General features: G+C 36.8%; 2 protein-coding genes across 3 annotated transcripts in view; both read right to left on the bottom strand.

Annotated features, from left to right (window-relative positions):
• The window catches only part of LOC129793021 (LON peptidase N-terminal domain and RING finger protein 3), a 77,512-nt gene that overhangs the window by 14,974 nt on the left and 40,966 nt on the right, over window positions 1-21,572 (bottom strand). For both annotated transcript variants that reach the window (XM_055832545.1, XM_055832546.1), the window contains exon 2: window positions 18,850-21,212. In XM_055832545.1, the coding sequence (XP_055688520.1) occupies window positions 18,850-19,498 (649 nt within the window). In that variant the 5' untranslated portion in view covers window positions 19,499-21,212. The remainder of the gene's footprint in view (window positions 1-18,849; window positions 21,213-21,572) is intronic.
• Window positions 1-21,572, bottom strand: part of LOC129793022 (circadian locomoter output cycles protein kaput) — a 69,848-nt gene that overhangs the window by 41,134 nt on the left and 7,142 nt on the right. The window lies entirely within an intron of this gene.

Raw genomic sequence — 21,572 nt, 5'->3', positions numbered from 1 at the left:
TGCATAAGTATTTCTCTAGCACTGACCCCGCATAGAGGCATCAAGGTTTAACAAACACAACCTCAATGCAATTTGATAAATCGGTATCAAGTGAAAAATGTAATTTTTACTTCAGTCTAAATTACTGATTACGATGTTTTTTCTTTATTTTTGTTTGGGATCGATTGGAGATTGCTGCTTCACATTAATTCATACTGTAGTAGGGGGTGAATTTCAAGAAATTGTGTGAAAAGGAAAATTAGAAAATTGAAAAAAAGCACAAATTGTGGGGAATAGATAATCGAAAAATTGATATATTTGTAATATTCTGTATTTTGAAAGTGAAATATTCATAATCTTATGAAATACCTAATAAAAAAAATGACGTTACATTTGTAAAAATCATTAAGAAATTCTGTTTAAATTTTCTTTATAATAAAGACAAGTTAAAAGTAAAAGAACCAATGAAAGTTTTTAACAAAGATCTTGAAGATTTATTGTTATCCACTATTGTTTCATTCGCTTTAAAATTAGTTTTTTAACGATTATTAAAATGATTTATTACAAAAAAATTGAAAAAAAATCCTATTTATTTATTAAATTTCTAAAGAGACAAAACCCATAAAATAACCCACAAATATCGAAATTTAACCTAAAATTTTCCACAAATTCAGGTCAATTGCAAATGCAATAATAATGCTCACCTTGCATAAATTAAAATCGATTTGACATCATTGAAAGGTAGATAAGCATTTAACAATAGATCTTTAATACTGTGCACGGCCACAATTATTATTGTCTGATAATCAAAATTCAATTTATTATTTAAACGAAGGCCCAACAATGAAGCATTTATTGCACTGAACACCCCCTCAAGCATTCTTGAATGAAATGAATTTAACTAAACACCATAAACAGAGGGGTTATGCAATTCATAGTACATTGTAAAATGCAATGAATACCCCCGCATTATAAATGGGAGTTGATTTATTCGCACCCTTATTGCGCTCTGTATTATGTTTGCATTTTGTATGTTAGAATTTTCTCCACTACAAAAACCTTCTGCCACAAATGCCATTAATACGTGTCGAAAGTGCCAATGGGTCCCCACGGGGGTTGTACCAATATATATTTGGCATTCAAAATTGCCCATGAGGAGCATCCCGAATAATCAGTTGCTGTCGATATAAATTGCCTCTCCGTACACAATCAGCTATCTCGTAATTAGTTCTCATGTGCCCCACCATATTTGCCGGGAGTTTCGGGGGAAATATTTCCAAAGCACGTAGCCACGCCACCCCACCCCCCTTCCTACCCTCTGTGTACATGGAGAGAACAATATAGAGAGAAAGCTCAAAAAGGGCGATGCATCCACCACCCAAAATAACCAGATGGAGTACCCCAAGGGAAGGACGACAACCGCGATAAATCATCCCTCATGGTCCACAAATATATATGTACATATGAGAGGCTCATATGCATTTTCGACGCATTGCAGCTACGACGCTGCAAACGTCCTCGTTTCCCGGAGGACTTTTATGGAAAAATTCAAATTAAAAACTTTCCATATTTGCATACAAGCGCTTTCTCATCTCACCACTTTCCCCCATCCCTCTTCTATCTCAACCCCCTTGCGCTTTTTCTCCCCTCACTCAACTATACTACCAAAAATGCCCCGCAAAGTCACCAAAAAGATGATGAGAGAAGTTGAAATGGGTTGAATGACGCTTTGAAAATAAAAAAAAAAGCTCCGGCGCCTCCACTGGACTTTTTCCGCGGTGCTCTCTGTGCCTTCTCTTATGTAAATCAGTTGTGTGGAAGATTGTACCTCTATTTATGTCTCACACAACTCTTTGCGTCACACAAGACTTTGCTGGCCAGTCGTGCTTACATAAAGGTCAACACCCTCTCCCACCAACAGCTTGGCGTGCGGGATTGGCTGCCACAACGATAAATGTATAGAGCAAGTTCATTTGAACAGAAGAGACACTGGGCAGAGTTGCTGTATATTGTCTCTAAATGTAGATTTAATTATCAATTTTATTGTCTTTTTGTATGAATAAATGATTATGTACAATGATAATTGAATTCCTTGGAAGAAATTATTTGCTAAAGTTTTGATATCAGTTGTGATGAAGAAAAACATTTTACACATTTTTTGTTATTTGTAATGTAATTTAAATTTGATACTAGATGACTCCACTAGTATGGTTAGCCCTCTAGCGGTAGAAAAGCTCTTAGTGATCGAAGTATGTTCACCAAATAAAAATTAACAGAGATTTTTAAAAGAAACTTCAAGAGAATTCTTTTAGTGCCAGTAGAAGCTGAAAAAAATCATCAAAAGCATTTTTCAAGTCTTCAAGAAGCATTGAAAAATATCCAGAAGCCTTTGAGAATCTTCAGGAAGTTTTTGAAGTCTAAATAAATGCCACAAAAACCTTAAAGAGCTTTCAAGAGCTTTCGACAAGCCTTAAGTAGCTTCAAATGTTCAGGACCATACAGAAGCTTTTAAGAGCTTTTACGGAATTTAAGAAGACTTAAGAACTTTTCAAAAGTCTTTAAAAAATTCAGAAGCCTTGAAAAGTCTTCATGTGACTTAAAAGTTTTCAATGACATACAAAAAAGCTTCCAGAGCATTTAAAAATGTATAGAAACCTTTACTTATATTTTAAACACATTGAGGATTATTAAATCCTACAGTTTTATTTCTTATAGGTTTGACATTTTAGGGTGCTCCCTAAAGAATTAAAACTTAATTTAAAACATGTGAAAAAATAAAGTTAGTCAAGTTTTGAAATTAAGTTCCAAGATAATTTTAAAAGTTTTCTTAAAAAATAATTTTAAGTTCATTCTCATTAACGTAAAAAGCACCCCTTTAATTTTTTTTACCACCAGAGGGCTATAGGTTAGTGGTGCCACCTAGTATTAAAATCAAATGAAATAATAAACCGTTAAAGAAAACTTTCTGCATAACATTTAACAAATAACTTTTGTACGATCTTCAATCTACCTTCGTGCACAGCTCTAACCATTTCTTTTTCCAACCAATTTCCGGTATAATCTCTTCGTGGTTGAAGCATATGCATCGTGCTGTGCTTGCACTTCAACTCTTTCACCGCGTTCAAGGTTGCGGAGAAAGGTGGGGGAGCTGGCTGTCGATAAAATAAAGTGAAGAAATCAATGAAAAATGATCTTTTCGGCCATCTGCTTGCTTTCCACTGAAAACCACCGCGGCGGACGATTAAGGCGGCCACCGCCGCGATAAGAGCCGCGTTTGGAACAACAAAAAGTCGCGAAGAAATGTGTGGTCTTCGCACTCTGATAATTTTCTCCCCGCGCTCACACAGTCGCACGATAAGGTAAATGAACTCTCAAATGGCTTATTGCGCGTCAACTTTTTTTTCCTCTCTTTTCTGGCCGCCTCAAAGTCAAGTGGGAATTTTTGTGTTTTTCCTCGTGTCGGGGGAGGAGGGTGTGCGAGCACGAGGGGCCCCCATCGTGGCAAAACAACTCCATTTGAGTCTTTCGTCTATATGTAGTAATATCTTTTCAGGTGAGCTCACCCCCAGTTATATCATTATGTACGTATGTATGTGAGTATATTTGCAACATAAGAACATTACATAGAATAGAAAATATGGGAGTTGCTCATGTGGAATATTTAAATGAATCCCCCTCCTGTGTTTTTATCAACAAAACTTGGGAAAAAATTGAAAAAGTATCTTGCGAGGTTTCCGAGCTTCCTACATGCATGAATTGGTCTTCATTTCGCCAAAAAAGAAAAGTAATTGTTGCATTTTCTTTCATATGTAATAAAGAAAAATGTCTGATTTTCTTTTGTCCAAAGAAAAAATGGGAAATTGGCGTAGAAGTTGCAAAAGTAAATTTAAAAATTTTAAATTAGAGTTTATTTTCATACATAGTATGTGGAGCTTTCAGGAAGCTTTTATAATATTTATGAAGCACTAATATAATTTTTTATCATGAAAATGGAGAAAATTCTATAGCCAATTTTAAATAATTGGAAAGTAAACAGGAATTATGCGAAAAGCTCTTACTAATTTTTGTAAAAGCTCTCTAGAATGAGAGCTTTGCTTTTTGTATATATTGACAAATCTCTCCGAGAAATTTTCCCACAATTCCTGCACCTCTTTAGTAGCCTAATTTAGATTAAAAAAAATGTCTTGAAGACCTTAAAATGAAGAATATCCTTTATCAAAATCTATTGAAAAGAAAAATCAGATTTTATCAATTGAAAAATGGAATTTCAAACTAAAAATATTGGGCCTTATTCAGCGACAAAGAAATCCTTGAAAACTTTAAATTTTGTACTGAAATTTCAAGATTTCAAGCGAATTTCAAAGGTTTCTTAGTCGCTTAAAAGGGTCCATTAATTAATTTTCTTCATTTCTGTTAACGAATTTGTCTCTAAAATTAATTGGAAAATGCCAGATTCTTTGTAAAAACATGAAAAACATAAATTAGGCCTTCAACAAACTTCCCCAAACACCTGAACCCACACATTGTGTACCATGAGACAATGCGTGTAATTCTGTCAACTTTTCATCCTCAATCAATCACACGGAGAGAGAGCGAAAAATCCTCCAATTTGACTGGAGGAAGATGAGTTTGTATGTGTATGCGGAAAATCCAACTAGGATGTCACGTGAAATTGAGCACCTGGAAAAGCCTTTGATTTTTTAATTAAATCCGACAACGAAGCTTCCGTTTGGTGGCGAGTTAGAAAGCGCCTGACCCAGTTTATGCTGCAAAATTGCAAATTTCTGCAACGAAATTTCACAATGTTGCGCATTTTATTGGTACTCTGAGACATTTTCTAGTCAGAGAGGTTTATCAGCTTGAGGCTTTTTGTGATGGAAAAGTGTGTGAAGAGGGCAAAACTTTCAAAAAAAAAAATAACGTCCAAATTGACAATTGCTGTGGATTTTCTTTCGTTCATTTGGAAGTAAAGCAATTAAATATGCTCCAAGTTAATGTTGCGCGTTGTTCTGTGAGAGAGAAAGAAGAGGAAATGCATGAGAATTCGCATGATGCTCTTTTAGCACAACAATTAAGAGATTGTTGATGATAAAATATTTAACGATCTGTTGCTTTTTAATGGTGATTCGTCATTTATTTTGCTTTGCAGTTCGACGATCTAGTGCGGAGCAATGACCCCGTCGGTGTAGCAATGCTATTTTGCATATGAATGAATTTTCAATCAGAAAACTCCATCCAATTGGCGAGGAAGAAATTAAAATGCGAACAATTTTCCGCGGTAGAATTTTAGGCGGGGAAATTGCATATAGAACAATGTCTCATCAGAGAATTTCTATGAGAATTCCCAATGACGCATCTTGGCGCAGAAATTATGTATATATGTAGGTAACAGCACCAGACATACATTCATATATATAGTTTAGTCTGTGAGAACAAAGAAAAGCAATATTGATGGCTGGGGCAGAATTGCATGATTTTTGCCAAAGAGAAGGGAGCGCAAAAGAGTCAAATCTTGCACAATTTTATCTCATAATTGCGGTGGAAACTTATGGGTTAAATATTGGCACACGAGAGATGAATAATCGTGTTATAAAATCATTCTTCGCTATATGGGAGCAATACATACATATAAATGAATGAGAGTTTGGTCTCTCTAATTTGAAATAATCTGCAGCTGTTCTCCTCTTGCATATTATTCCGGTCACCCACGTCAAAATCACATTTTAACATACATACAAAGTATGTTTGTACTGTACATATGTACCTCTTATATACATATAACACCCCAGCGTCATACGCGATTGCACGTTCAACGATTTGGGAGAATTATGGGGACAATTATATCGCACTTTTTTCATTTTTCGCAAAATTTCTTCCTCATTTTTAGCACCATTTCAGCCTCCTTCTCCCCCAGCTCAAATCTCTTCAGCAGCTGCATATTTGTTCTGATTTTCCTCACGAAAATTGGGTTAGAGCTTTTTCTTTCGGTGGGAGGGGAGCTTTTAGAGACTCTTTTGGAATTCCAAGCACGTGTCAGCAGCAAAATGCCAAATGGAAAAGATTTTGTGAATTAAAAGAGAAAAAGCATTTGAAAAGTCATTTTAGAAATTTTGGAGACTATCCAAAATATTGCATAAATTTAATTTTGGGACAACGTTAAAATTCAACCCCATATTGCGCCAATTGCCATGTAGAAATTTAATTTAATTTATTCCTGAAAATTTTGGGAATATTTTTTTTAAAATAATTTTCCGTTGTGTTTGGGGAATATTTTCTTGAGATTTTAGCTTGGGAGAATCTCTCTAGCCTAGAGTGGATTTTCACGTTTCAATGTTTCTATGTTTCACGTTGGACGCGAAAGGGTTAAATTAAATAAAAAAATCTCTGCATTAGTATTCCCCGCACAGGTCTTTAATTAAATTTTCAGAGACAATGTCAAAGGAAAACCCCAAAAGTACACCTTAAAATTATCAAGTAAATGCTTGGCAAATGGTTCATGTAGAATTTCTCCATTTCGTTGAATTTCCATTTTACCCCGAAGAAGAGAGTGTGTAAAGTCATTCTAAACATTCCTGAGCGTGTCTTTTGGAGAACTTGGAGAGAGACACTCTGCGAATTCCCGAGAAGTTTGTGTGTGAGTGTGAATTGAAAAGAGTGGCAATTTGACCCAATTTACCTTATTACATGTGAATAATGCATGAATTGAGACATTCACTGTCAATTTAGTGTCATGAAAATTCGCAATGAAAAACGACCGTCTGGGAAAGTTATGCTACATATATGTAGAAGGGGGTGACAGCACTATGAAAGCTCATGCGATTTTCCTGCAAAAAGCTCATGTTGGAGAGGGTGGATGTACATAGTTCTTTTTTTTTCGTTCTGCTTTCGCCAACTCATCTCATCCCGCGGGGAGTGTTTGCTGTGAAAATGCAGCAACATAGCAATGTTGGGGCTATGCAATATATCGGGACTCACCATCGGCCCTCAAAGAGCGTGTGTATGTCAATATGTGACGGAGCAATTGCAATCGCGGGTCGGCAATCGAAGGGGGACCTTATATAATTTTCCCCAACAAGCTTACATCACCGCACAAACCATTATTCATTTCGGCACTCACAGCACACAGAAATGTGTACAAATGGTACAAATGAGTTCATCAAAATATTGATTTTAGTGGAACATGTTGGATTTTCGTTATCACTTTTTGATGCGCGCGGGAGACGCGTGGGAGGGAAGAGGCAAACATACCGACGACGTATGTTTGTGGGGGCCCTTTTAGACTCAAATGAAAATTACACAAATTGATGCGAACGCGCGGGGGTCTTTTATCACACACAAAAAAAAGGAAAACTCATTACACGCGCACACCTTCCTCCACCGTAATTATGCTATTTATGTAATGGCATCGCCCCCCATTGCCCCTCCCGCCGCACAGAGTCTTGGGCACGTCGACAATTCCATTTATTCCAAACCAAAAAAGCAATCAAAACAAGGTGAGTCTGAACTTGTGCTATTGCGTGGAATATTTATCTGTCTAGACTCACATGCAATTTTTTCTTCTTCTCTCCTCAACATTTGAGATGAGTGAAAAGACACAACACGCGTCTTCTTCTCCCCAGATATTTCTACTTGCGAAATGAGTAATTATTTGATAAAAAAAATTGTTTAACTTTGTGTCGTTGTTTTCCACGCTTCCACGGAATTTTCATGACGGAACAGATGCGATGAAAAATAAATCTTTCTTTGATAAAAATCCACAGAGAATGTTATGTATCATTGAAGAATTTTATTTACATTTTATTGCGGAGTATTAGGGGAGCTTTTGGAGCTTAACAAAATAGATCAAAGTTGTAAAAAATAAATTACGAAGAAATATTGCAATATTGATTACAAAAACGTAAATGGTTTGAAGGGATTTTTAACCCATATACATTACCAATCAAAAGTTTCCGGGCAAGCAAAAATTGCGTATTTTTGAAGGAAAATTTCAAAGACCTGTATCTCCGGTTGTGGTTAACCGATTATCATTAAAAAGAACCGTGTAACAGATCTAAATGAATTTAAAAAAAAAAAGTTAGGGGATATGTTTAGCTATCATTAGAATCCGAGTTTGTTTAAATCGACCAACCTGACTTTTTCACTATGGTTCACTATAATGGCTTTCACGTCCGAACCGCTTAACCGATTTTCAAAAATTTATCAAATTTGAAAAGGGAATTAAATTACCTTTCCAACGACAATCTATTCATCAAAATCGGTGGACTAGCGGCCGCGATGCAAGTGGTCAAAGTGAAAATTTGTGAAATTGTGAAAAAAAATGTTTGTCTAGATTTACAAAAATGGCTGCCACGAAATAACGGGTTGACCGATTTTCAAAAATTTACCAGTTTTGGAAAGGTGAGAAATGTACCTTTTCAAAACTAATTAATTTTTGAAAATCGGTCAATCATAACCAGAGTTACAGCAACCTGAAATTTGCCTTCAAAAATACGCAAATTTTGCTTGCCCGAAAACTTTTGAGCTTTTCCTCCCTGATTTTCCTTTCTTCTCAATAAATAGTAAAAAGCTTCAGCTAAGAATGTGAAAATAAATTCAAAGTCTAATTAAAAGATTTTTCTTCCACTTCCCCGGAATTTTTCCTTTATTTTCTTAAACAATTCACCCCCACCCTCATTCCAATCTACCCCCACTGGACGGTATTTTCTCACAGAGCAGTGTAACGGAGATGATTTTCTTGTCCAATTTCCCACAGAAAAGTTAAATCCGTTATTTCAACGCCTGACACACGGGAAAATCTTTTCCACATTTTCTCCTTACAAATCCTCCCCCCATATGTATCCCTCGGGGAAATTCCTGTAATTTTTTATGAGCCCCTGCATCATGGGTTGAATTTCCCAAATTTCCTCGGAGAATGCAATTTATGGATGTGTCTCAGTGGTACTTAAAATGAAACTCCTTGCCATTCTTGAGCTTCTGTCACTGAATTTCATCCCCTTTGCCACCCCTCCCCTCTCACCCCTCCCGTAAATTCGTCTGTTTTTGAGAGAACGTCATGGGGTAGAGCACACATAAACATTGAGGACAAAAGGGGATGCTGCTGTAGCAATTTGGTTGGTGAGAATTGCATGTTATTCTTGTTGTGAGAAATTTTGCAATGCTGCTCCCTGGAGATACAGCAACGTTGCCTCGTTGTTTTTTTTTTTCTGCTGTGCCAAGTAAAAAGCCTTGTCACATTTTATGGCTTGGTTGTTGAGATTATCTAGAAATAGGGACGACGAGGGTGGTGGTATGAAGGAGTAAATGACAAAATCTCGTGCCTGTCGCAAAAGGGAATGATTCCCAAGGCTCATGTTCCCACAAATACTGTTGTGAAAAGCACACAACAAGCCGTTTTGGGGGAACCCCTAAATGGGCTATCGTATCCCGAAATTCAATTCTTGCTGCCTCCTAAATCATTTTCGCCACGCACGTGATTCTCTTCCTTTAAACCCCTCCATCCGCGCCTTCCCATGGGCACGTAGAAGATTTGCCCATCTCGATAAAATTGCCAAAAAGAAAAACCTTCTCACCATGAACATCTCTTTCATCCACACTTCTATAAAAGGGAAAGGGAAATGCACAAGCGAAAGGCAAAAGGCTCTCCGCACAATCCCTTTTATTGCTGTGCGTGGTGAGATGGAGAGAAAAAAAAATGGGAAAAAGTATAAAAGCTCTGAGAAAATATTCATAAACTCACGAAAGTACAAATGATATTGTGAGCCGGAGAAATTCTTGATCCTTCTCGAGAGCTTTATTAATCTTTTTTCATGAACACTTTCCATAAAAGTGAATTTGTATGAATAAAATTTTATAGTGCGAAAGTTGGTTGTTTTATCACTATTGTAAGGGGAAAGGGGTCTCGTGAAAAGCTTCAAACAGAAACTTTTGCACTGGGAGCTTGGGCGCACTGAGAGAATCTCTGGGAATGTTTCCGAAAGTCGTGAGAATTTTGCTTATCAATGAAAGCGTCTGGTTCATTTCAAATTTTACGAGTAATGTGAGAAACTTTTTGAAATTATTTTTCAATGTTTTTTCTTACAAAACATTTGGGAAATTTTAAATAAATTTTCTCTAATCGTTCAAAAAAACTTTTAAATGGTTTCCTAACGTCAAAATGAATAAACTTTTTTGTTAAAAGAAATCCATCACAGTTCTTTAACCCCTAGCTGGTCATAAAAAGTTTAAAAATAATTAAAAACAGATTTTCTAAATTTTCAACCCCTTTTAGAACTTTCTAAATTTCCCTAAATTTCCTACGGCAATTTTCTCGCCAATAAAAGCAAGAATTCAGCTCATTTGGTGTCTGCCACGAGAAAATGAGGACTTCTTTCTCAATCCCATGACATTCATTCGCCCCTCCGGTTAATATGAGAAGGGTGTTGTGAAACATTTTGCGCAAATCGTGTCGCGCAATATAATTCTTTTAAATCTCCTCGTCCACGGTGCGCGTATGCAGAAGGCATAAGAGAAGCAACATATAAGAAAAACCACCCATTGATGATGGAGAGTTTGTGTATCAAACTGGCTGTGAAGCTTTGATTTCGAAAACATCAAACAAATATACAAAAAAAATCAAAAGAAAAATAAAAGCCACATTGCTTTACAATTTGCACAAAATGCAAGAAGTCTTGTGACGCGCAGACATAAGGCTTGGCTTCTCTGCGAGTAAGCTCCACCATTGAAAATATTTCATAAAATATTTTTCGAGCTGTTGCATACATGTTATGTCACACACACCTAAAATGCTACAATCGGGGAGTTTCTCAAAGAGGGAAACAAGTAGAGAGAAAAGGAAAAAAATCTACAACTTCACTTGGGATTTGTGCAATACCGAAAGCTCTCTATTTTTTCTTCTTTTTTTTCTCAACTTGCAATATGGCTTCTCTCCTTGCAAAAGTTCTACTTTTAAATGTTGCCTCACTCTTGGGGTATTTTATAATATATTTATTTTGATTTTGTTTTTTAAATAGGAAATGCAAATTCTTTTCTCTCTTTTCATGCATTTTTATTGCATCATAAAACGGAAGCAAAAGGGACGTTTAGAAAACTTTTCCAAATAAGTTATACAAAAAAGTTAGATAATCATCATCATCATCATAAGCTATGCTAAAAAGAATTAATTTAATTTTTCTAAAGATCTTTTAGGGGAGCTAGGGGAGGGAGGAAGGTTAATACGTTGAAAATTTAATAAAGAAAAGGTGCACGTGCTTGGAAAGTCCTCAAATTTTGCGAAGAGCTCTCAATGAGTTTGAGTGGAATGACATGGATTACTTACTGAAGAATATTATATATGTAGAGTACATAATATAGATAAAAATACCTGCAAAGTATACTTAAACTCACGGGAAATATTCAATGAAAATCATGTAGAGATAAACTCAAGAAAATAATTAAATTTTCCTCAAAGGAACTTTTCAAAAATATTCAGAACTGTTTTAGTTCTTCCCATCCTCAAGATATTCTTTGATTTTCCTCCCATAAAAATCATTTTCAGATATTTTATGATTCCTCCAGCTTTTTTGGAGCTTTATCAAACGCACAAACTCACCCCAAAAGCACCCATTTCCCATGCCCTCCTAAAACACTTCTCTACTATTTTACTGCCGTGCGAAATATCCTTTCACTTTGTGCAATATGACCAGCCGTTTGGCAAGGAAATGTCATGGAGTTTATGCCCTGAAAAGCACCCCAGAGAGGGAACATATTCAAGCTGTGTGTGTGTCGTAGTATATAAAATTCCATCGTACCGACCATTTCCCATTACGTCCTTCCGGGACGCTCGAAAAAGCTCCTTTCACATCGTTCATGGTGAATTAATAAACCGCGTTTCATGATTTATAGCTAACGCAGTGGGGGAACATATCCCAACACCCTGTTGTTGAGGGGGGAGGTAGAACGGTTAAAGATTATCTCTGCGGAATTTCCCAAAAGGAGGGATTTTTCTCATGCACATGACTTTTATGCATTTTCCATTCTTATAGGAAAAGCTCAAGGAAAAGCAGCTCCAGCTGTGAAAGTTGTGTGAAATGGTGAAAGATTTTAAATGAAGATTTCCCCGCAAGAATTTATGGGATTTCCTGTAAAGGTGTGTTTTACTTTGATTAAGATTTCCATCTTGCTGAGCTTTAATGTCTTTTTTGTGCCATGGAAAATTCTATTAAATCGGTTTATGTTTAATTTTCTTTCTCTCTTGAATTGCAATTTACTCAACGTTCAATAGGAAAAATTTCACGGGAAAATCTAAAGGAAAACCCTTTTGTAAAATTTCCTTTTGCAATTCTTTACAAAAGCATTTGAAGGCAATTTTTAAGGCAAGAGAAGTCTTGAGAAAATTGCAGAGGAGCTTTCTGTGGGTGTTGACGCGAAAAATTGCTCATTGTTTTGCAATTTGCCGCTCAATTTTCCCTCCTAGATCTCTATCTTACCTCTCTTTGCACCTCTTGCACTACCTCAATTTCCCCTTTCAACACATCATGGGGATGGGTGGAAATGTTGTGTGTCAGGAAAGTGAATGAGGAAATTCCTGATTGTGAAACTTTTCTTAATTATTTCTTCAATTTTCACGAATTTCCTGACATACCTACACATAGTTTTTTTTTCTTCAATGTCCTCACTGCGTCTCGCAATGAAAATTAGCAATGTGTGCCATATAGAATGCAACATAACTCACATAAATATCACATCGTGAACATTATATATTGTTTTATTGCTCAACACATTTTATAAAATACAAAATGAAAAAAAAACCAACAGCAGCATAAGCGGAGAATTTTAGAGGTAAAGTAGTGTGTAAGAAGGGTAGGATGGGGGGAATGTAGTGCAAAATGGGGAGAAAAGTGCCGTAAGAGCTTTAGCTTATATGCACCTAAATACTTGCGATAAACACTCGTAAGTTTTGTGTGTTTATGTGATTGTTTTTGGGGGAGACGCAGTGTGAGATTGCAATTGCACAACATGCTGCTATGAAGTCTCAAGAGAAGGCTAAATTGGAGCACATTTTGCACCAAAAATGGGTATATAGCTTTACTATAAATATGGAGGCAGGGAGAGCTTTCTGCATCAATGAGAACAAAGGGAACTACATATACCCCAAAAGCTTATTTCAGTGCAGTAGCATACATATGTATGTAGGTCTCTGAGGAGAGAACCCAGAGCTACTTACATAAATGTCATGAATTTATTTGATGATTTTATAAATGAAAATTGCAACCGAAAATGTCATCCACAAGCAGGTCATGGGCAATTGGTGTGAGAAGAGTTAATGCGAAGAGAAGAAGAAGTAAAAAAAAGAGTCCGCAGACTCTCGATGATATTTCGAAGCTCTCCACACAATTGCCCATCTTATGCAACACCTCAGAGTTCCCATTTAGTCACGAGAGTGAGCAGTCGAATTTTAGTTCTCTCTCTGATATTGTGAATTTTTTGGCGTAATTAAAGCGGTTTTTTGGTAGAAATTCCAAGTTAAATAATTTTTAAAGTTGCAATTAGTATTTTAAAGAAGTTTTGAAGTGGTGAAAAAGACTTTTCCGCAGTTTTCTTTCAAAATTTAAACTTTTTATTTCTCTTTTGTAAAGTACTATACAAACTAGTTTCTGTGTGAGTGAGTGAAAGAGACAGGAAGATGGCGGCAGCGTCGTCAGGCGCTAGCCGAAAGAGAGGGATGAATTTGGCAACGGACACTGATTTTCCCCCACTGGACTCTGGACAAAAGAAGAGAAACCGGAATATTTTTTTTTTTGGAAGAGGTGATGAATTGAGCAGCCCACGTTATCTGGTTGTGGAGAGAACTGGAGAAGGGGAGAGTATGAAATCTCTCTCTGTATTCAAAGTGAAGAGAGAAATTACCAAACTAGTTGGCAAGGTCAAACGCCTGCAACCGCTGATGCAAGGAAAGACACTACTGATTGAGATTTCCTCTGATGATCAGGCTAAAAAGCTCCTGGAAATGAAAATTCTCGCTGGAAAATCTGTCAAGGTATCATGGCATCATACCATGAACAAGAGCAAGGGTATCATAGCGTGCTTTGATTGGACATACATTCCTTTGGATGAGCTTAAAGAGGAATTGAAAGCTTTCAACATCTCTGACGTCACGGCGATCAAGAGAAAGGCTGAATCAGGACAAATGATTGATACTGGGACATTTATCGTCACTTTTGATTCTCCGAACTTGCCGGATTCAATTGATGCATTCTATTATCCTCTCAAGGTCAAGATCTTTGTACCAAATCCTGCGCGGTGCTTCAAATGTCAGAAATACGGTCACTTTGTGGATAAGTGCCGTATCACGAGGAAAATTTGTGGAAAATGCTTGCACGATGAACACGAGGGAGAATGTCAGCATCCTCACATTTGCGCAAATTGTGGAGAAAATCACCTCTCTTGGTCCAGGAAGTGTCCGATTTTCAAGCAGGAATTCGCGATCATGCGAATCAAGGTCACACAGAAGATGTCGTATTATGCTGCTAAGCAAGAATACAAGAGGAACAGAAGTATGGATCAGTCCTTTGCGGAGACGGTGGCGAAATCCAAGGCCACGAAGATGCTGAAGAATATTCAACCGGCAAAGAAAAATGTTTTTCCTGGACATGAACAAGAAAAGTCAAGTACAGCTGGAGTTAATGGAGTGGGGCTTCCCTCGACGGAATTTGTGAATTCACTGAGAAACGATAGGATGAATGTAGACGATCCACAACCTGGCACATCGACGGATGGACATCAGCTCGCAGGTGTCTCCCCAGGAGACACCTCTTTGGGTGCTATTCCTAGCACCGGTAGCTTTTTAAGTCTTCCAACAACAGGAATTTTGATCAGAGAAGCGATAAATGCTTTAGCTGAAGAATATTAGATTAATTATATATACTTTTGTATATATAATTAATTTTTTTAAAGAATTTTTTCTTACTATATTAATTTTTTTTGGTAAATAATGGCTCTTTGGAGTCAATTAGTTGAAGAATTGAATAGTAATTGATTTTTTAATATATATATTATTTGTCGAGAAGTTATGTATTATACACGCTATGGCTTCGGCCCCTGTGTAATTTTATCTTAAATATATATATATATATGCAACACCTCACAACCACGCTAGGTGATGGCAGAAAATCACAAAATTCATCAATTTGCATCTGTGGTGGCGTATATTTTCACATGACCGCCAAATCGATTCAATTTCCTCCCACCCACATGAAGCCAAAAAGCGTTTGATCGAAATTCTCAGCATAATGCGATATGAAGGGCACCCCCGAAGGGGGATGCGAGTGAGTTCTGTGAGTCCTTCTCATATCCATTTATATGATAATTTATGCATAAGAGTCGATAACTATCTCTCATACATTTCAGTGGACCCCGCCCGCTCTTTTTCAGCGTGTGCACAACATTTCCCTTCATGGAAAATTTCTTCTTCTTCTCCCACTCTAACCTAGAGCACGGAGAAGTCAGTAGCACAGAGCCCCCTTAGACACAGAGAATATCCAATTTGTACCCAAATGAGATCCACTCCAAGGCAACCCCCCTCCGTAAGATAAGACATCACCAAAATGATCATGAAAATGTCTCAAGTGAAGGCATCCAATTTACTTACTTCTCATGCATGGAGGGAGCTTTTTGAATTATCGCTGCACCACTTTTGGCCATGGTCAATGAAATTATTTCATCTTCTGACCTCTTTTAACCATCAAAATGTGTGTACATTCTCTCACACCATGCGCCATTCAACTCAATTAATTTTCCACATATATGGATATATGAGGAGAGTGGGGTTAATTAAGTCAAACAAGGGTTTAGAGGGAAAGCTCTCAAAATTCGGAGAGAGAGAAAAAGCAAACAAAACTGTATGAAAAAGAGCACAAGAGTGGAAAAATTCAGAAAATTCCCACAGAAATTGTCAATTTAACTAAAATTCATGACCACATAAATACACCCCAGTCTTCCCTACAGATAAATGGATTTTTGCCACGAATGCATTGTAGGGAAAATTAATTTCCCATTCGTCTCGTGGTGAAGGATGTTTCATTTTTTTTCTCTACACTGTGAAAAAATGCATCAGCAACAACCCTCAAGGGATGACGAGACATTTCAATGTAATTCATGGTTTCCTGCAGAGTGGAAAATATAGTGAAAAAATCAAGAAAATAAATATTCCATCAATCTAAGAGTTTTCCGAATAAAAAAATACAAACTCTATTGTGATGGAAAATTCTTTAAATAAGGTAGTGGGGGTTGAAAGGAAGGAATAAAAAATTTCTTTATGTGTATTTTATTTTAATCTTGAAACCAGAAAAAAAATCTTTTCAGCAGATTTTTGTTTATACGTTTAAATCAGATAAATATTCCTTTGTTCAGCAAATCTCCTTTCTTTTCATTTAGAAGAAATTCCTTTTGATTAGAATAAGAAGTCAAATTTATTTTAATAAGAAAATGCCGCTTCATTAGATTTTTCTTTCAGATATACTATAAATATTTTTTTTTCATCATAACCTTTCTTTTGGAGCAAATAAAATATTCTTTCTACTAAAATAAATTCCTTATTTGAGAAGGAAAATATTTTTTTCAATCAAAAGAATCTATATTTTCATTGAATAAAATTCTCTTTCTACCAGAAAAAAATCTTTTATACAAACTAATATTCCTTTTATTACAAAAAAAATATTTTTCTTTATTACAAAATTGTCTTTCAACCGAAAACCTTGTAAGACTCTTTAAGAATTTCTTCTGAAATTTTACTAAAATCCGACCTTAGGGTTTCCTAGAAAATTCATTTTCAATCAAATTTTTTGAAATTTCTCCCAAAAAGTTCTAACATTGTTCTTTTAACGGAATTCATTTAACTTTTATGAAAATAACAATATTTTATGGCTGTTTTTATGTACACAAGAATCATCTAGGAAAATTTTCCCGAAAACTGTGTTAAAGTAAATTATTTTATTAAAAAAAATATCATTCAATAGGCCGGATTCAAAGTAAAGATTTCTTTTAGGTAATTTAAAAAAAAACATTTCTCTTAATATATATACCAAAAGCATATCTATTTAAAAACATAATTCTCCAATGATCAATTTAGCTTTCAAATTACTCAAATCTCCTTTCAAATTTTCAATTTATCCAACAACAACTTGCAACCCAAAACCTCATTGAATTTGAGGTGTGCGAATGAATGAGAGAAGAAGAGAAGAAAAAAAAAGCTCTCGATTGCGGAGCTTTCAGGTGACAGAATCAATGACGAAATGCTCACCCAACAAAATGTATTTGCAATCATCCAACTTGAATGCCGGTTGCGAGAGCGTCTTGGTATGGTTTTTTTTGCGCGCACACCGTGCAACTTCTTTTGCCCTCTCTTTTCTCTCGACTGGTGGCACAGAAAATATCGAAGTCAATATCCCCTCATCATTGGGTGTCCAAAGAGCTGGCAAAAATGTGTTAATTCACCGACATATACGTGTGTGTGGTGGATTTCATTATTTCACAGCATAAAAAGGCACCCAAGTAAAGTGAAATAACACTGAGCTAATATTTCTCTCGCTTCGCGACCTCATTTTGCGATTTATTCGACAAAATTAATGAAGAAGAAAATATACTTAATGCCTTACATGAGCCGCAATGGCATGAAATGCTCAACAATTGGGTGGGGGGTGGGTGAGTGCTACAAACAAGTAACAAAAAAATGCGACCAAATGGCCGGTGCATCGCACGCAATGCCACAGTGGGTGGTGGGTGACTTTTGTATTGAGGAAGAGGAACCCATATTGAGCACTTAATTTATATTGCTGTGTGTGTGTGTGTGGTTGTAGCCCACAATTTGCGGGGAAGTAATTTTATTAATTAATTTTCCTAAAGGTAGTTGATTAGTTTAGGGTGAGCTATGGATGTGCTTTTAATAATGAGCTTTTGAGGGTTTTGCCAAAAAGAGCTTTGAAGATGCTAAAGAGGAGCTTAAATGCTTTAGAACTTGGGGGGAGATTCTCTCAAAGGAACAATAAAACCATTAATTTGGTTTAATTAGTAAAATTTCCCTTCTAAATTCAACTACAAAGATCTAAAGAAATTAATTGAAAAATCATCCAGAATTATCAAAATTTCAATTTAAATTTTAAACTTTGAATTAACGTCAATGGTTTTGGTAGAAGCGGATATACCGTCTATGCAATTCGCTTCATAATTGCTTTATTTCCAATCCCACCCGACTTGGCCTGTATACTGATGAGTGCAAACTGCCCAATAAAGACTGAACTGAATGCTACTGAGCATTGATATTGGCAAGAAAATTTCCCGGCAAATTGCTTCTTAAAATATTCAAAAACCTTGAGGAAAGCAAACCAATTCCAAAACGTTTGCAATAAAGCCATTTTCGTGCAAACCGATAATCCATTTAGTTTGCTAAAAAGCTCTTATAATGATTAACATTTAAGATTCTTAATGATTAAATTTTTAGGGAAATTTTTTTTTTTTTGTATAGAAAAATTAATGAAAAATTTGGAACATTTCCGGTCTGAATATTTCATGGTTTTGGTGAATTTTTTAATGATATTATCCAGATATATTTTTTTGCCTGAAGAAATCCATTCCGTTAAATTAAATTATGGTCTTTTCTGCGCTTAAAAACTCCCAAAAAATATTTTAAAAGTCATAAAAAAGAATCGCAGCTAAAAATAAAGTAAATTAATTTGAATAATATTTTTCGATGGGTCCAAAAGAAACTAACTTAACGTAAAATTCATTATATCCGATTTGAATTTATTATATCAGAACTCAAAGAATAAGCGCAAGAATATATAATAATGTCCCACAGAGCCAATACTTTAAAGTTTTCAAAGAAAAGATCAGACTTACCTTGCTCTAGGCTCTGGTTACAACACCTTAGGGCCTCGTCGTAGAGACATTTCTCCAGAAATCTCTGAGCTTGCTCATTGGTGCTCTCAACTTTAATATCCTGACCCCACCAGCGCTCAATTAGTCGACACACGAGAACATCCTTCTCCTGATCCCCTGAATCGATCTTATGGCCACACACACGGCAAGCTAGCCGTTCACGCATGCACGATTTGCAGTGAGTATGCCCACAGACAAGCGTGACCGGCGTGCGGGGAATTTCTTCGCAAACCGGACACAGGAGAGCATCTACTATAGCCTCGGGATAAGGTGTGCCGGGGATTGCATTGGCCGCCGTGATGGTGGAGAGTGATGATCGCCGCGAGAGGGCGGGTAGGGTGCAACTCTGAATGAGGGCTAGTGTTGCATGGCGCCATCTCTCGAGTGGTACAATACATCCTGGCGCCAGGTTGAGCCCCACATGAGCGTATGCGTCGAAAGCTTCGGGTAGACGACCTAGATGCGCTAGGCAGTCGGCATAGCCGAAGTAGAGATCACATAGGGGTACAGTGGCACTACTGTCGCGCATACATTGCACATAGAGCTCGATGGCATTGCCAAAATTGGACTTGGCAAATTCACTCTTGGCCACATCGATCAGTGTCGCCATCTCGATTTGCCGGATCACTGAACATCACCCGTGACACGCGCGTATAGAGGATCGTACGCACTTTTTTTTTGTTTTACTACGTTCGTGCACAAGGTGTGATCACGTGAAGGGTTTCACAGCAAAATAAAAAATCAAAATTTGTTCCCTTTTAGCAGGTGAAGCCTGTATGTGTGTGCATTTAACTGATCTTCACTGACGATCTTCACTCTTGGGTGGCGTTATATAAATTCCAATATAATTTGATAGTAGTGTGTGAATCACGTTTTATTTCTGTGACACACACGCGGCACTTTTTAGAGCGACACTTTTTTTCTTTTATTTATTTTTCTTTTTCTTAGCGAGGATCGCGATCGGAGCTGGAAGGTTGTTCCCTATGTTGGATGCTACTACCCTGAGAACGCGCGCAGGAATTGCAGGCAGAAAAAAATCCAAATGGCGGATGTTTGTGGGGAGGGAATCGGATCACAAAGTGCCTTTGTTTGTTTCCCAGAACCGTGATACCAGGGACTTGGTCATGTACTTATGTAATCGGGGTTCGCAGATAAAATGTTGTGACGTGTGGTGTTTGTGTTTTGTGTGAAAAAGCTGCCTCGCACCGAGGTTAACGTGTTTGCAATTTTAAAAGAAAAACGTCTTTTTGTGCGCCTTTTCTTAACACAAATTCCTCACTTCCTCGCAAGATTATTCCCAACTGCAGATGCTTTGCAAACTTTTTTTTTTAATTTTTTTTAAACAGTCGGAGGAATTGGCGCGCTTGGAGGCTTTTGGCACCCACTTTTGGCTTTTTTGTCCGTTACGCACGTTGAGTCCACGATGAGACAAAGAACTTGGTGCGAGAATGAACCCACACACGGGGCTAGATGACTCACTCAATCACACAAAAAAACTGGAGATGCCACAGCACAAAATAAATTTATTTCTGATTAATTTCCTCTCTCATATGCCCAGATTGCACAACACTCACAGAACACTGTTCCCCAAAGAAAATCCTTGCAGATTTTTCCCGCGGGATTCTTTGCGCGGGAAAATGTCCTCGAGGTGTCCTTCGCGGTATTCCCTCGCAGAAAATTTACGTTCTAAATCACCACGTAAAAAAACAGCGCAGAAAGTCCACAAAAATTCAACACAATGTGTGGTTGAATAATTCGTTCTTGTATTACATAATATTTTTGCCTCGAAACACGATTGAATCACACACTTGGCCTCACTTTTGAGATCTTCTCACCCAAAAAATATTTAATTCAATTTTTTTCTCTTAATTAAAAAGGAATCTCCTCACACTGATCCCCTCACAGCAGGAGTGTGTCCTTAAGAATTCACAAGACACCGCACACAGCACACGGAATGCTCTTCTTTGGAGCACTTCTCTCGTTTTTTTTTCTGTTCAACTTGTGTAAGAAACTTATTGGCGGAGCCACGAGTTGGCACGTCCGGCGTGCAATGAGTGTTCGATGCGAATGAAGCGGGCGCTATGGGACGACTGAATGAGAGGCGCAAACGGAGAGTAGCTCGTCGCGCAGAGAGCGACGTGCAGACGTTGTGCGGGGCAACACTGTATGCGCGTGGAGCTTCTGCACGTTGCCCCGGTGTGAGGGAGACAACAGCGGCTGTCTGAATTGCTTAGAACACTCCGCTTAGAAGTTGAGAGACAATTGGGTGATGATGATGCGATGCTCCGCGATGAGAGCTGACTTCAAGACAATTTCCTTGAGATCTGCAAAGAAATTAAAAAAAAAATTATTAAATTTTTGAAAAAAAAAAAATTTAAACGTGTTTTATAAAAAAAACTGAATGAAAAAAAGAAATACGGAAATCTGAGTCATACAATAAAGTTTGAGATCGAGAAAAGATCTTTTTTATTTTATTTTATGAAAAATTTATAATCAAATGTAAAAAAAATTATGCAGAAATAAAAAAAATAATAAAAATATAAAATTATTTAGTTGTTTTCTTTGCAAAAAAAATTCTAAAGATCTGTAAAGCAATATATTTTTTTTTGTTAATTTATGTAAAAAAAATTAAATGTAGTTATGCTTTTTTTTTTTGAAAAAAAAATAAAATTTCTTAAATTTCT

The sequence above is a fragment of the Lutzomyia longipalpis genome, chromosome 3 (assembly GCF_024334085.1).
Source record: "Lutzomyia longipalpis isolate SR_M1_2022 chromosome 3, ASM2433408v1".
Taxonomy (NCBI): Eukaryota; Metazoa; Arthropoda; class Insecta; order Diptera; family Psychodidae; genus Lutzomyia; species Lutzomyia longipalpis.
This window is presented reverse-complemented; position numbering and strand designations above follow the sequence as displayed.